Source organism: Filicampus tigris, chromosome 11 (assembly GCF_054856515.1).
Source record: "Filicampus tigris isolate MCC_2025a chromosome 11, RoL_Ftig_1.0, whole genome shotgun sequence".
Classification (NCBI taxonomy): domain Eukaryota; kingdom Metazoa; phylum Chordata; class Actinopteri; order Syngnathiformes; family Syngnathidae; genus Filicampus; species Filicampus tigris.
In genome coordinates this window covers 7319750-7334510 of record NC_141227.1, presented here as the reverse complement: position 1 = coordinate 7334510, position 14761 = coordinate 7319750, and the positions used below count along the sequence as shown (strand labels likewise).

Sequence of the window (14761 nt, the reverse complement as noted above, 5' to 3'; positions counted from 1 at the left end):
AGTATATAATGTATATCGTGGCTGTTTGGCGGAAACCTCATGTGGACAAATATGGTCTAATTCATTTTTTTTCACAAATCGATTCTAATGGTCTGTCCTTACTTTGTCAGGGAATTTTTTAACACAATTTAAACCAATTTAAAGCAGTGAAAATAGCAAATACACAAATAAAAATACAAATACACTGCTGCCAAGGAACGCAACTTACGTTTGAGTGTTGCAGAGGTGTGGCGATACTACTTTTGTTTCCTCGTTGTGCTGAAGCCATGTGGCGTAATAGTCGCCTCTATCCTCTTTTTACCATCTGGGTCTTTTGTTTTTTATTTTATTTTTTTTTTTTAGACAATAACGAGAGAAAAAATTCAGGTTCGCAGGATTAAGTTGGCTTGTTTGTTTAACATGGATCGATGTGATACTTTGTTGCAGAAGGACCGTCAATCGTGTGTCACGGAGGTAAGTCTCCGATTCATATTAATATCCACTTAAAACACTGGGTTAGTTGGCTCATTGTTTTATTTGTTGCATCACCCATGGCTTTAGAACTTTAAGAAGGAATTTTGTGAAGGTGTTGTACCCTTGGGCAGAGGTTCGCTTTTGTGACGTATTCAAAGGCTTTTTGCACGATGGGGACTTCACATGATTGTGGACTTTGAAGTACTCATTTGCCGCCGACTTCGTGTTTGTACTCTAGTCATCAATGCCAGCGTTAAATTAGCATTTGAGTGTATTTTTTAGGTAGTTGTATGTTGATGTGTGCAATAGGTATAATACAACTTTAATAAAGTGGTTCCTGCGAACTCAAACAAGCAGGCGTTTGTTTTTTTTAACCGCGTGTAAAGTTGTCATTTTGACTCGACGAGAATTCCGCCCAACTGTGATGACAGTATAAAGCCAATCTAGAGTCTTCAATTAACCTATCAGATATTTTGGGGGGAGTTAGCTAAACCACAGCATCCTGATGGGGGAACAGTCACTTTGAAGCAAAACTGCATTTGCGAATTGATGGTTAAAAAAAATGAATAAATAAAAATCATTCTATTATTTATTATTGTGACTTACAAGCAGATCCAATTACATTTTATGACAAAATTATGCAGAAGTAAAGAGTTGAATACTTGACTCAAACACACTGTCAACAGGTTTACCAGGTTGTAGTTCAACATAAACAACACTGAATGTTTTGAAAAGAAAACATTCCTACCATTTTTTATATGAGGAGGATTTATACTCGAACTTTGGTTTGTGTCATCTGCACTCAAATCTTCTCCATCAGTGGATCTTGACACTGGCTGGAAAAGAGTGGCATCGGCTGAAAACACATGATCCAAAGGTATTTACTGTGACTGATAAATTGGACTTTACCGCATGAACCCTGCTGATGAGCTGGTTCCAAACATTTTCAGCATTCGTCCCTTGACTTGTTAAGTAGTCACAACAGCTCTGTAATGAATGCATATCAAAATCATATTTATGGGGCAGGTAATGAAAACAAAAGACAAAAAAAAACTAACTCAAACCAAAACTATCTGAACGGGTCAAGTTAAATTTTAACATAGGACCCTTTATAGACCCTCATGTTTTGATAGCAGCGACAAAATTATGCAACAATTTTGTCGCTGTTATCAAATAAGAAAACTTAAGAGTTTTTGACTTACTGAATTATTTTTACAATATCAGAATAGACTCCAAGAGTTGCAGTTCGGATGCAAACTACCTCTCACCCTCATAAATCTTTTGTTTGAGGATTTTCCACAACATAAATAATAAAAATAAAGGAATTTGAGTCATATGTGTAAATGTATAAATTTCAAGCAAGTCCCGAGTTACTGTGTGGGAAAAAAAAAGACAACAAAATCTGGGAAAAAAACTGTTATTGTCCAATTACTGTACTTACTAAATGACTTCTAAATGCAGTAGGAAAAAAACCTGTTTAGCCATGGCAATGGAAGGTCTCTCGATGGGTGTGCTGTTTGCCATGCCAAGCAGAAGTCGCTTCAGTTTGCGAGGCATTACAAGCTTCTGACTGGGCAATAAAGTGAACTTTGCCGCTGTCCACAAGATAGCAGCAACGCCATAAACACAAGCCTGGATAACAGCAGAACATTTCCATTGGAAGACTTTTTAAAAATGGATTTATTTTTTAAATAAACAGCATCAGTTTGGTCTTACAAACCTTCTCTGTCACAATTCCATGGTCTTGATATTCAGGAGAAAGATAAAATGTATCCTGAGATCCTGCAAAAAGTTACTTGAGATGAGTCAAGTCAATATCCATCCATTCTAATGCTTGCTGTTTATCATTTTCTACAGCTCATCGGAGAAAGGTAACCATTTCAAAGGTGACAGATTGTGAACCAAAACTCCACAACTGGGTTCCATTTTCTAATTGGTACACTAACATTAACACCCGCCAACCCCCCAAATGCGGGTGAATTTCAGCAGTGGCGGGTAACGCTGGCACAGACGCAAGACCCTTTGTTTTGAAAGTTAAAGTACATACATTTAAAATGGCTGCAAATCTATTTGAAGTAAACATTAGCATTCCATAGTTTTCTTTAATTATATTAGACATTATTCAAAAACAAAACTGTGTCTAGTGGAAAACACATAGTGGCTATAGTAACTTTGGTAAAGCACTAGCCGCAGTGGCTAGTGAGCAAAGAAGTGAATGTCAAGCCCTGTTGGTTCTGTATGTATAAAACATTTGTCAGAATATTCACCACATTCATTTTTTTTTTTAAATCAACTTAACAATTAAAAGGACGCAGTCTAATAATAACTTCACGTGACATGTTTTTTTCAATTGACATTTCACACGTTTTAACTAGAGCAGCAGAGACGAAAACTAAAATTACCATTCAAACCATTTACCCTTTTATTTCAATCACTTTGCCATGTGAAACTAATATAGAAGAGTTTGTTTACACATGGTGCCATCAGAGCTAATTACCACCCAGAAGCATGACATCAACGTGAAAAGGTCTAGTACCTGCGCATCTAGTAGTAATAAATACAATACTTTTGAAAAAATTCTTTAATGCCTATTAGTGTCTGAGAAGACCAAACAGGGTTTGGGTTAGGACTAACTCACAGTCAAACAGGTGCAACTTTTTAGTCCCCCCAAAAACTAATAATCATTTTGTCATAATGTGACAAGAGTACAACTTTCAGGCATATTGGTAGCGAGCCAAAGCACAGACAAGGCTCGTTCGTCTGCAGTGGTTGACCCTCAAGACCTTCTCTGCAAGCCTAAACCCTACCACCTAAATTCTAATAACTGTGCCATGAAATTGTATTAATTGATTCTCAACAGTCTATAATAATTGTATTTTCCTGATACTAAAACAAGTACAGTAAACAGGGACAGAAGCCTGCCGTGAATAGCGAAAAGGCATGCATGATTGAAATCTATGCTAATTAAAATAAATAAATAAATAATCATAAATGTACTACAAGTTACTGTTGCCTTGATAGTTTTGGAATATGTACGTTATGCAATGGCATGTTTTTTTTTTTTTTTTGCTATTTGTGGTCTTTAAAATGCTACCTGAACTAAGACGCATGGGTAGCTGCCAAAACTCGTCATGCACCAAACATAAATAAAAAGTGACTCTTCCCTGGAGAGGTGCAAGTTGTCTCTCTCTGTCTCTTTCATTTTTTTCTACAGCAATAAGGACAACAAAAAGTGACCTTACCAAAGTTTTTAGGTGTCAAGAAAAGCATCTCTCCCTGGCAGTTAATGTATACAGTGTCCAGGGATAAAAAAGCTGAAAAAGAAAAGATGAAAGATGATTAAAAAATATGGTTGCATTCAACAATTTGACATATTTAATAATAACCTTGTTTTCTTCCAACATAAATTTCAACAAGAAAATACAGAAAGTACTTACACTATTTTTGCACTAGCAGTTAATAAAAACTTAGGATACACACATAAATTTGGAAGATTACCTGGAAAGTCAATATAGGTCTGCAGGGATGACAGGCAGGTGTAGCAGAGAGCCCAGAGCTCAATTACCGTTAGCCCCAGCCCACAATGAGCGAGTAACCCTCTTAGTGTGATCCACTGAAGGAAACAAACAATTAATTTGAAACAATTGCATGGGTTTTTGGCCACAACTGCTCTTTGTATGGATGTGAGTACTCTCGGGTTTGAGAGTGGAAGGAGATGCATGCAGCATAAATGAGTCTACTGTTTAAAGTCTTGCATGTGTTTCTGCCCGTATCTGCTTGACTTGTTTTGCTTCATATACGATGTATCGTACCGTTTCTATATGATATAGGTGCTAGCTTCAGATTATAAAGAATGAAAAGTTCTGTATTAATATTATTATTATTTATCTTTGTTAGTTTGTTTTTGAGATTCAGGAAGGGCAGGAATAGGTCACCACACTCACACGCACAATAATAAAACTTGCACGCTGCAACAAAGAAAATATGTTGTATCTGTATTGGCTTTTATCAGTTTTGGCTTTTAAACTACATAAAAGTATGTATTGCAGACATCTTCAGAAAAATGCAAGTATTGCCTACTTCCTTTGTATCTTACATTTACACGCTTCCCTCTTGACACTAAAGTAATTGCTTTTGCTACAGTTAACACGTATGACATTTCTCATGCCACGGATATAGGCCAAATCCAATTTTCAACAACTATACTCCTGTATGATTGGAGGCTGTGAGATTTTAATTAATCAAATTTATTAATAGAAATGGAAGGGCAAACATTTATATCTTCAGACTGAATGGGTGCAGAACAACATGACTATCTTCATGAGACATTTGTGATTGTAGCCTGAGACAACCTGTATTAACTTGTATTCTCCCATTTTCCGCCAATTCTGTCATATATTAACAACAATAATATTGTGTGGCAAGGAGTGATAGGATGGCACTAAATGCGCTGTTGTCTGTTGAAATTGTCAATTTCGTGAAACAAATGGAATGGAAGCGGAAGAATACGAAAGGCACAATTATAATAAGTCTAGGATATTCAAACCAGGGATAAATGTTACATGCAAACAAAAGACATCTGTGTGTAATTAGCTAACCTCGTCCTGAGATTCTTCAGTGAAGAAAAGCATGCTTTTGGTCATGTGGTTCTTTGGCACGTCGCATTTGTGCTTCTTTGATATCTTAGCCCCAAAGTTGTCATATTCCACATCCATTGGAATGAAAGAAGCAGATGTGCAGGATGGGGCTACAGTTTCATTCTCTTCCTTAAATGCATTTTCATGACAGTCTTGAAAATTGCTTTCTTTATGACATGAAGGCTTGACAGCGTCTTCATTTTTTCTTGATATTGAATAGTCATCAACTGAGCTCACACAATTTTCTGCACCACTACGTGGATACGACTCACAGGACCTTCCTCGGGTGAGTCTTTTGGGTCTGTAGCTTCTTGCAGACTTGGAACACAAATGTTCATCTTCTCCGATCTCAGTTAGGTCTGATACAGGTACGCTGATATTTCCATGTGGTGGGGTGGGGCAAGGTGGGTTATTGGAGTCAGGGACAGAGCAGGAGCGATTCAGCGCCCCCTTCATCCTGTTGAATCTCTTTTGTGCTCTCATCCTCACTGGGGAGCTATTATGAGAACGGCAGTCCGGCTCATCTGCTAAGCCCTTGCAGCATCTGTCTGCATTATCTGCATCCTCAGCCCAGAGGGAGGAGTCCCAACCCACACACACCTGTAATATTGTTTGGCAAAACATCGTCAAACATTACACTAAAATCTGGATTCTGGATGCTGCTGAACAACACACTACAGCATCTCTTCAGACTTAAAATGTAAGAAAATTACATAGTCATGGGAAAAAATTCACATTGTATCACCCCAAAATGGAAAATTAGCATCAGGTGCCTTGGATTTTACCTGTGCCAACCAGTGCATTTTTCAACCAAATGACATTAAAAGAAAAGTTATGTATTGAGCAAACACTTCATTTGGTACACCTGCGCATTGTAATAAGAACCAACATACCGTAATAATTGGGCCTTTACAAAGGCTTACAAACACCTCTCACAATGACATGGTGAAGTTCTACATTACTTAAACTTGACTTGGAAATTCTCAAGTTTGACCTCATTTAAGTAATTTAGCAAACTTTTAAAATCTAGCAAAGATGTCATTGAAATTTGTTTGTTAATGAAAACTACTGTATAATACAGAAAGAAATGCCACAAAACATTGTGGATGTTGGGGAACAGTCTAAGAAAGAGCACATTTACATAAATAACCTGACAAGTTCAGTCAGGTACATGCATAAGGCTGGCATCTGACGGGGCGTGCCATTTGATACAGATCCAAATTAATATGGTGTGCCATTGATGGAGGTCTGTGCTTTTCGTCTGTGCTTTTCTGAATCACATTCCACTTTGCTTTTGTGACTCTCTCATAGTGTAGGTGTGAGGGATCTATTCTGAAAACACACTTAACGTAACATGGTTCCCAACAAATACTCAAAAATAAGTACGATCAAAAATAAGTACGAACACTATTGTCTTTGTAAAGGCAAATTGTCGATACAATTATTTTCTAGTTAGATTTTTAACATGGAAAAAAACTATGACTTTCCTAATTGTTTAATAGAACTACAAATATGTTTTACTATTTAAAAACTGGTTTGACAGTACTTCCATTGTAGCTGTTGCTTTGGATTGCTTATATCGACAAATATAATAACCAACCTGTTGTCTGGAGAGAACATTTGCCTTCATAGTAGTGTTCACAAGAAGGTCTTTGCTAATATCATAGGAACTGAGCCTTTTGGATTTTGAATGTTGCCAAATTGCCTCACAGCTCTCTTCTCCATCTGTGGAAAGATGTAGAGAGGAATGGTTCAAGTCAGAAATCATTACAGAGATCAAATGTTGACATAGTGAGCTGATGAAATGACCTTGGAAATTTGATATCGATTCAATGGAGAGCACACGCCGTCCAACAGAAGACAATTTACGGCACACGGCCACAGATGTGGTGCGGGGCAGTCGTGCTTGAGCCTGACAGAGGATGTCCTGGGGGATTGTCATAAAAGATTTAACAGAAAAAGAAACATTGAAAGCCTAAAGCATAATGCTTTGAGGGTGTTTTTCTTGAGCTGGAACTGGGCTTAGTCTCGGAGGAGGGAATTATGAATAGTTCCAAATACCAGTCGAAGATGTCATATAGTCATTGAAGTTTGGTTGTTCACAAACAGGATCATTGGGTTCACTATCCTGTCCAATCGCCCATGTTTTGGTAAGATTCAATAGGAAGACATAAGATGTAGGATTAAAATCTCCTGCTAAATGTCTTCAGAAATTTGGGAATAAATGTCTAAATTGAATGTCCGGTCCCTGAGTAAGCTAAGCAGCCCCAAACCATGCCATTCAAAGTTTGGAGGAGGTTTTGATGGTGGCGAACTGTGTTTTTCTTCTGAGTGTTCTTTCCAAGCTCAATTTTCATTTCATTTCACACAATAGATTGCCAATTGTGCTGTGGAATATCCAGGTGCTCTTTTGCAAACTTAAAACGTGTAGATATTGCTTAGGGGGACAGCAGTGGCTCTTTCCATGGTGTCTTCTTTAATGTTTAATCCATAACATTTTGAAACTCTTTCGAGCTCCGTTCAAGTCGACAAATCTTCTGAGATATTCCGAGAGCTCTTTCCTGTGGGGCAAGGTTCACTACTAGCCATGCTAACTTTAACCAACACCTCCAACCTCCTTACATTGATTGGACTCTACTCTAGTTTGGCTGACTCAGACTATCACTTGGGTAGTCATTAGCGTGTGTGTTCACGAACCTTTTCCACTTTGCACTGAATGTTTATCCTGTGTGTACAGTAAAAATATGAAAACATAATTATTGTGGTAAGAGTTTATACGGACTGTGTTTGTCTAATGTTGTGATTTCAGATCAGTTCTGTGACACATTTATGCAGAAAACCATGTAAGGGTTTATGTATTTGTGTCTTGTAAGTGTACAGTATGTGCTACATTTCCTCAACTAGTGGGCTCCGATTGATTGAAGCACACAAACTTATGATTCGGGAAGTAATATTTTTTACTTTATTCTTAAAGTGTACACCCCCCATCCCTTTTAGTGACCCAGCCTCCTTTGATTTATTGGAATAATATTCAATATAGATGTAAAAAATATTAATATATACTCTACTGTAAATAAAATGTTTGGATAGAAAAACATATTTTTCCTGGTAAAGAACTGTGATCTATTTTTACCTGAATGAGCGGTCTATCCTCTGGTTTCCTCTCCTGCATTTTATCCAACAGCTTTTGAGTTTCTTCACCCAGCTCAGCCTCCAGTTCTGGTTCGATCACAAAATTCAATGCAGCAGAAAGAGTTGAGCCCAGAGAAAAAACATGGCCCTGGATCCCAGCACAAAGAATAATTTATAATGCAGGTGTCCTATGAATACTTTCAGTTATACAGTAAATCTGGTGTTTTGTACCACAGCAAAGACTTCAGAGAATTTCATGGAAAAGACATGCTTTTTTAAAATTCTGCTTTCATAAATCTATTTAACAATTACATAGTTTTAAAAATTGGTGCGTTTCAACCTTTATTAGCTGTGTTAAAGTGTCATATGTAGCACTCAACTGCAGACCTGGATTCCATGCAAATTTATAGCCATTACTTGTATATTTAATAATAAAAATAAGTCACTTTCAAATGAATGACTAGATTTTATAAGGCCGGGGCATGACTTTAAAAGGACCCCAAATTTACCAAAACCTGCCAGAAACGTCACCAAAAAATACCACAGCAATGACTCATTGGACTACCTTGATTTAAGGCTTTATCTACACTGCAGACCCATGTGCCCAATTAAGGCACAAATTATGCCTTTATCTGATCGATAAACCTCTAATGTAACATATTTCACATGGAATCAAGGTTTTGTTAGATTTATAGCAAGAGTGTTTAATGTGTCTTTTGGATAGCAGCAAACATATTTACTGGATATCTGCTAATGTGACTGCAACGTGAACTAACCGCTACACCCAGTCTATGTGAACTTGATGTTATCAAAATACACCAATCAGTTAAGTATACACACCCGGCCCCACACAAAATACATAGTTTTTGAAAATTCGCTGTAAAATACATTGAAAACATAGAAATTGAAATATGGTCTAAATTGAGGACATTAGAAGTACATTGATCTTTACTGTAAATGTGTTTAATATGGTGGGCAGCGGAAGAATACTGAGGTTTTACTCACATTTTAACCAATGAGGAGGTGAATCCCTGTCCAACTAAATGGGTATGTACAGGCGTGGTCAAAAGTTTTGAGAATGACACAAATATTGTTTTTCACAAAATGTCCTGCTTCAGTATTTTTAGATCTTTTTGTCATACTATGATACAATGAAATATAAAAAAAAACATTTCATAAGTGACAAATGTTTTTCTTGACGATTACATTAAGTTCATGCGAAGAGTAAATATTTGCAGTGTTGAACCTTCTTTTTCAAGACCTGTGCAATTCACCCTGGCATGCTGTCAATTAACCTTCTGGGCCACATCCTGACCGATGGCAGGCCATTCTTGCAGAATCAATGCTTGGAGTTTTTCAGAATTTTGTCTTTATCCACCCGCCTCTTGGGGATTGACCACACATTCGCAATGGGATTGAGGTCTGGCGAGTTTCCTGGCCATGGACCCAAAATTTCAGTGTTTTGTACTTTGAGCCACTTAGCTATCACTTTTTCTTTATGTCAAGGTGCTCCATCATGTTGGGAAATGTTCACTCTTCACTAAAGTGTTCTTGGATGGTTGGGAGAAGCTGCGCTCGGAGGATGTTTTGGAACCATTCTTTATTTATGGTTATGTTCTTAGGCAAAATTGTTGAGTAAACCCAGTCCCTGGGCTGAGATGCAACCCCACATATGAATAGTTTCTGGATGCTTTACTGTTGGCATGACACAGGACCGATGGTAGCGCTCACCTTCTCTTCTCCAGACAAGCTTTATTTTGGGATATAATTCGGATTTGGAAATAATCAGAAAGGGGGTTCATCAGGCAAAATGACTTTACCCCAGTAAAGCAGTCCAATCCTTGCACCTTTTGCAGAATATCAGTCTGTCCATAATGTTTTTCCTGGAGAGTAGTGGCTTCTTTGCTGCCCTTCTTGATACAAGGCTATCCTCCATAAGTCTTTGCCTCACTGTGCGTGCAAATGCGCTCATACCTGCCTGCTGCCATTCCCGAGCAAGTTCTGCACTGGTTGTGCGCCGATCCTGCGGCTGAATTACTGGTAACTTTAGGAGAGTGTACTGGTGTTTTCTGGGTGCCCTGAAGCCTTCTTCGCAACAGTTGAACCTCTCTCCTTGAAGTTAAATTAAGTTCACCTTCATAGTAAAGAGGGACTTGGAAGTTAATTACAATTCATCTGATCACTCTTCAAAACATCCAAGAGTACATGCAAATTGTCTTTGTAAAAAATGAGGCAGTAGACTTTGTGAAAATTAATATTTGTATCATTCTCAACACTTTTAGGCATGGGTCTAATGTTGAATAATTTATTTATAAATTTATTATTGTTCATGTTGTCCGTGCCACGTGTAGATGCCGTGCGTGTAGCTGCTTGTGCTATTTTGGCTGCTCATGTTGATTATTTCCCGTGCTCCACAAATGTAAACACTGCATGATCAGATAAAGGCTTGTGTCATTTTAAAAGCAAAATAGAAACCGTTAAAAACAACAACAACAACAAAAAAGGGAATTAGGCATTATATCGTAATTGCGTAATTTGGACCATGCTGTATATAACCAGCCTCAGTTATTCAATATCGCTCACCTCAAATGTGCTGCCTGTGTTATCAAACTCGGGAGGCACAAATAATCCTTCTGGATCATCTGGAGGACAGAAACAGAAAAAATCTATCATGATAGTGGCAGAAAGACATAAAAATAAAAAAAAGTGGCTCATAAAATCTGAATATTTCATGTGACCAACAAGAAAGGATCTTAAACACAGAAATGATGACCATCTGAAAAGTGTATTAAGTAATATGCTCTCAATACTTTGTTGGGTCTCCGTTTGCATTCATGAGAGCATCAAGGCTGCATGGCATGGAGCCGATGAGCCTTTGGCACAGTTCAGGTTGTGTTGTAGCTCAAGTTGCTTTGATATTGGCGTTCAGATGGTCTGCATTTAAAGCGGAAGTCAACCCAAAACATTTTTTTTCAAAATAAAATGTTCTTTGCGGTCCCACTAGTTAAAACATGGCATTGAGTTAAGCATTAAAATCCACCCGTTTTAGTTTGTCTCAGGAAGCGACCAATCACGGCTCACCTGTTTTCAGAAGCTGAGCTATCATTGGTCATTACCTGAGCCCTGAGCAACTGTGATGTTACTATCAGTTGACAGAGGTGGCAAAATGGCCATCCCCTGATGTGGACAAAAGCAGGTGGATTTTGCTGCTTAACTCATATTCCACAAACAGAATATTGATCAGAATCCCATGTTTGGACAAGTGAAGGCGCATACAACACATTATTGCAAAGAATCTTTGGGGGGTTGACTTCCACTTTAAGCAGTTTGACTTTTGTGCTTCTCCAAAATTTGGTACCACAAAGCAACAATTTGGTACCACTGAGCAACAGACCTTTCTCCTTCGCCCAGCACAGACGTTTCTGATATTGTTTTTGGTCCAGAAGTGGCTTGAGTCGTGGAATTCTACAGCTGTAGCCCATGTTATGCAAACATATGTCTGTGGTGGTTCTTGATGCATTGACACCAGCCTCAGTCATCTCCTTATGAAGCCCCCCCCCAGATTTGTGAGCCACTATTGCTTGACAATCCTCTGAAGGCTGCAGTCATCCCTGTTACTTGTGCACCTTTTCCGGCCACATTTTACACTTCCTCTTAACACTGTGTTCATGTACTTTGATACAGCGCTCTGTGAGCAGCCTGCTTCTTTTGCTATTTATTTTCGAGACCTTTTCTCCATATGGAGGGTGTTAATGATGATTTTCTGTACCTGTTGTATTTCAACCTTAAAGTCAGCAGTCATCCTCATGATTCCGAAGCCTACTAAACAAGACTGAGACCATTTAAAGGCTGAGGAAAACCTCTACAGTTGTTGTGCATTAACTAACTGAAAAGACTGGGACACAGGATTCCTACAATATTGAGCTTTGTTATGATATTCTAATTTTGTGAAACACTTGATTTTTTATTTGTGTATTTCTGCCATAATCATCAAAATTGAAACAACTAAAGGCTTGAAATATCTCACTTTGTGTGTTGTAAACTGATATACTATAAATGTTTCATGCGTTGAAACAAATTATTGAAATAAATGGAATTTCCCTCAATATCCCAATTTTCTGGCACCCACCAGTATGTATGCGTGTTATTGCCATAGACTCACCGCTGAGTTGCTCCATAAAGCAAACATTCCCATGTGAGTTGAAGGCCAGCGTATCTGGGGTGATGCACAAGGTGTGGAAGAGGTGGGAGGGTCGAATGCTCTGCAGAGCCAGAACACACTCTGCACACACTGCCCACACGTCCTCCTCACACAGACAGCTGTCTCGCAAAGTCAGGATGTCTGCCAGAGACACATTCTCCTGGACACAAACGCTTATAGTTATGTCCACATGAGCAAACACAAGCCTCTATGAAACAATGGTCACACCAACGTTTTACTCGTGGTAATTTTCTAAATGTTGAATATTCTGTGTTGCTGTTTCAGATGCAGTTTTATAGAACCGTACTGCTAAAATCACAACACTAAACGTATTGTTAAATTAATACACAAAGTCAACAACAGTGAGATGACTAAGAAGGTTCCAGATCACCAGTGACCCTAATGAGGACAGCGGAACAAAAAAATGGATGGCTGGTGCAACCATTAAATTAATTTTAACAGTAAGTACCGCTACTAAAACCGGTGAATGCTTCTTGAACACAATATATTGCTATGCAACAAGCAGAAAATACTGAATTTTATTCAATAGCAAGGCCATTTGGCACAATGTTCACCGCATCCTCCACATGCACACCACACCATGAAGTGATTCTTCACACCTACACAGTAAAGTGAGTCATCTGTGAGCAAATGGCCCCAGTTTTCATGGCTACCATGTTCAATATCGAATCAAGCACATTGATGTGCCCCCACCACCCCAAAAAAATGCAAAGGAAGATCTCTTCTTCTCTTCTCTGCTTTAGGGGTTGTGTGTGAGGAGGGGAATAGAGGCATCACCACAACCACATCCCTTCACTGGTCAATGTATTTGTTCTAACTCATTATTATTCCTCACGTAATGTTATCCTATAATGTGTATCTCGATGCATGTTCAGTTCAATTAGAACACTGTATTCATGTGATTTTACAGGATGATCACAGTTAGGCCACAAAGCGCTACTTTAAACAGCAGCAGCAACCCCATGAATAGACAGTTTCCCTTGAGAACAATACAAAGAAAGCCAGATGTCCTATGCGCTGTCCTACATAAGTTTTGCTATGAGTCGAGGATCCTGGGGAAAGTGGTCAGGGGCTTCTTTGTGAGCTTTTGAGATGAACAGTGAGAGATATTGCAGAACTCACAGATGGTGTGTGATTTTTCTGTGTAATTGTGTTAGTGTGAGCTTTTGTGGATGGTGAGACTTATCTTTGGCAACTGGTCTTGAAACAATCAGTGGAGTCATACAACCAAATTCAGCTCTTCGCCTGCAATGCTTTCGGGATTACAGCTCATCTAAAATGTTATTCACCAAATTGCTCAACTATCCATCTGTTTTCTATATCCCATTTCCATACAACCAATTACACTCACAGCACTTACAAATGTCGAGTCTTCACTTCACCTAACACGCATGTTTGTGTTTTTTCCATTAGGTAAGAAATATCTGACGATAACAATAGTTGACACTGTGTATAGTACACCACTGGATTAAAACCTCGAGTGCAGGGAGGGGCGCAAACCAAAAAGGCTGGTTAACATGAGAACCATTGCCCATTCGTCAGCCCTGGTGAGTTTGTAGACACAGTACGATCGACAGACAAAGATAACTATAATATATAATATAATATACGTGGTCAGACAGAGAGATAACAATTGTGCGGTGTTTGTCGGAAATTCAATCCTGGGATGACCGTGGTTTAAACAACACAATCTTTCTTTTAATGAAACTATCCATCTAGGGTTTGTAATTAATGTCATGCTTCTATAAATTAGATTTGTCCGCAGAAAGCAAACCACCTGTAAACTGCAAATGTAATTCGGTGATAATTGTGATTCTCAGGTCCTTGTTCGAGTTACGACGACGTACCTCATCTTCGAGCAGAGGAGGCAGATGGTCCATTTCATAGTATGCGTTTCTCCACGAAGTCTCCATTGCAGCAACTTTAGTTCTGCCGTGTGAGGGTATTCCTTCCACAGACAGCAGTCATGCCTGTCATCAACACAGAGTTGCGGCCGCTTCGGTCCAGTAGCTGATGGTAGCCGCTCAGGTCCAAAACTAAAACCATCCGCTGACACGAGGAAGAATTCTCAGTGTTCCGCATGTATTGCGCACATCTAGCTGCAGTCAATGGTAACCCCCACTTTGGTCACACGTACGCGCGTGCACGCAACCACGCAAGCACACGCTCACAAAAAATATTCAATATGAAATAGAAGTAAAAATAAATACAAAAATAAAATAAAAAAAACTTTGAAAAAAATAATAAAAATAATAAATAAATAAATGTGGAAATAAATACGAAAATAAATATCCAAATACAGGTACAGTTAAATTTT

General features: G+C 38.5%; 1 protein-coding gene across 6 annotated transcripts in view; it reads right to left on the bottom strand.

The window, feature by feature from the left end:
- Positions 1–14551, bottom strand: part of kndc1 (kinase non-catalytic C-lobe domain containing 1) — a 30417-nt gene extending 15866 nt beyond the window's left edge. For 2 of the 6 annotated variants that reach the window (XM_086045240.1, XM_086045241.1), the window contains exons 1-13: positions 14292–14551; positions 12385–12583; positions 10806–10864; positions 8224–8370; positions 6900–7017; positions 6691–6815; positions 5052–5690; positions 3952–4066; positions 3696–3767; positions 2174–2235; positions 1927–2085; positions 1363–1440; positions 1202–1289 (exon numbers count right to left, since the gene is read on the bottom strand). In XM_086045240.1, coding sequence (XP_085901366.1) covers positions 1202–1289; positions 1363–1440; positions 1927–2085; positions 2174–2235; positions 3696–3767; positions 3952–4066; positions 5052–5690; positions 6691–6815; positions 6900–7017; positions 8224–8370; positions 10806–10864; positions 12385–12583; positions 14292–14357 — 1927 coding nt within the window. In that variant the 5' untranslated portion in view covers positions 14358–14551. Of the gene's footprint in view, positions 1–1201; positions 1310–1362; positions 1441–1926; positions 2086–2173; positions 2236–3695; positions 3768–3951; positions 4067–5051; positions 5691–6690; positions 6816–6899; positions 7018–8223; positions 8371–10805; positions 10865–12384; positions 12584–14291 lie in introns of those variants that run through there. The other 4 variants (XM_086045237.1, XM_086045239.1, XR_015088652.1 and 1 more) reach the window with 3 other exon arrangements.
- Between the last annotated feature and the right edge of the window lie 210 nt (positions 14552–14761).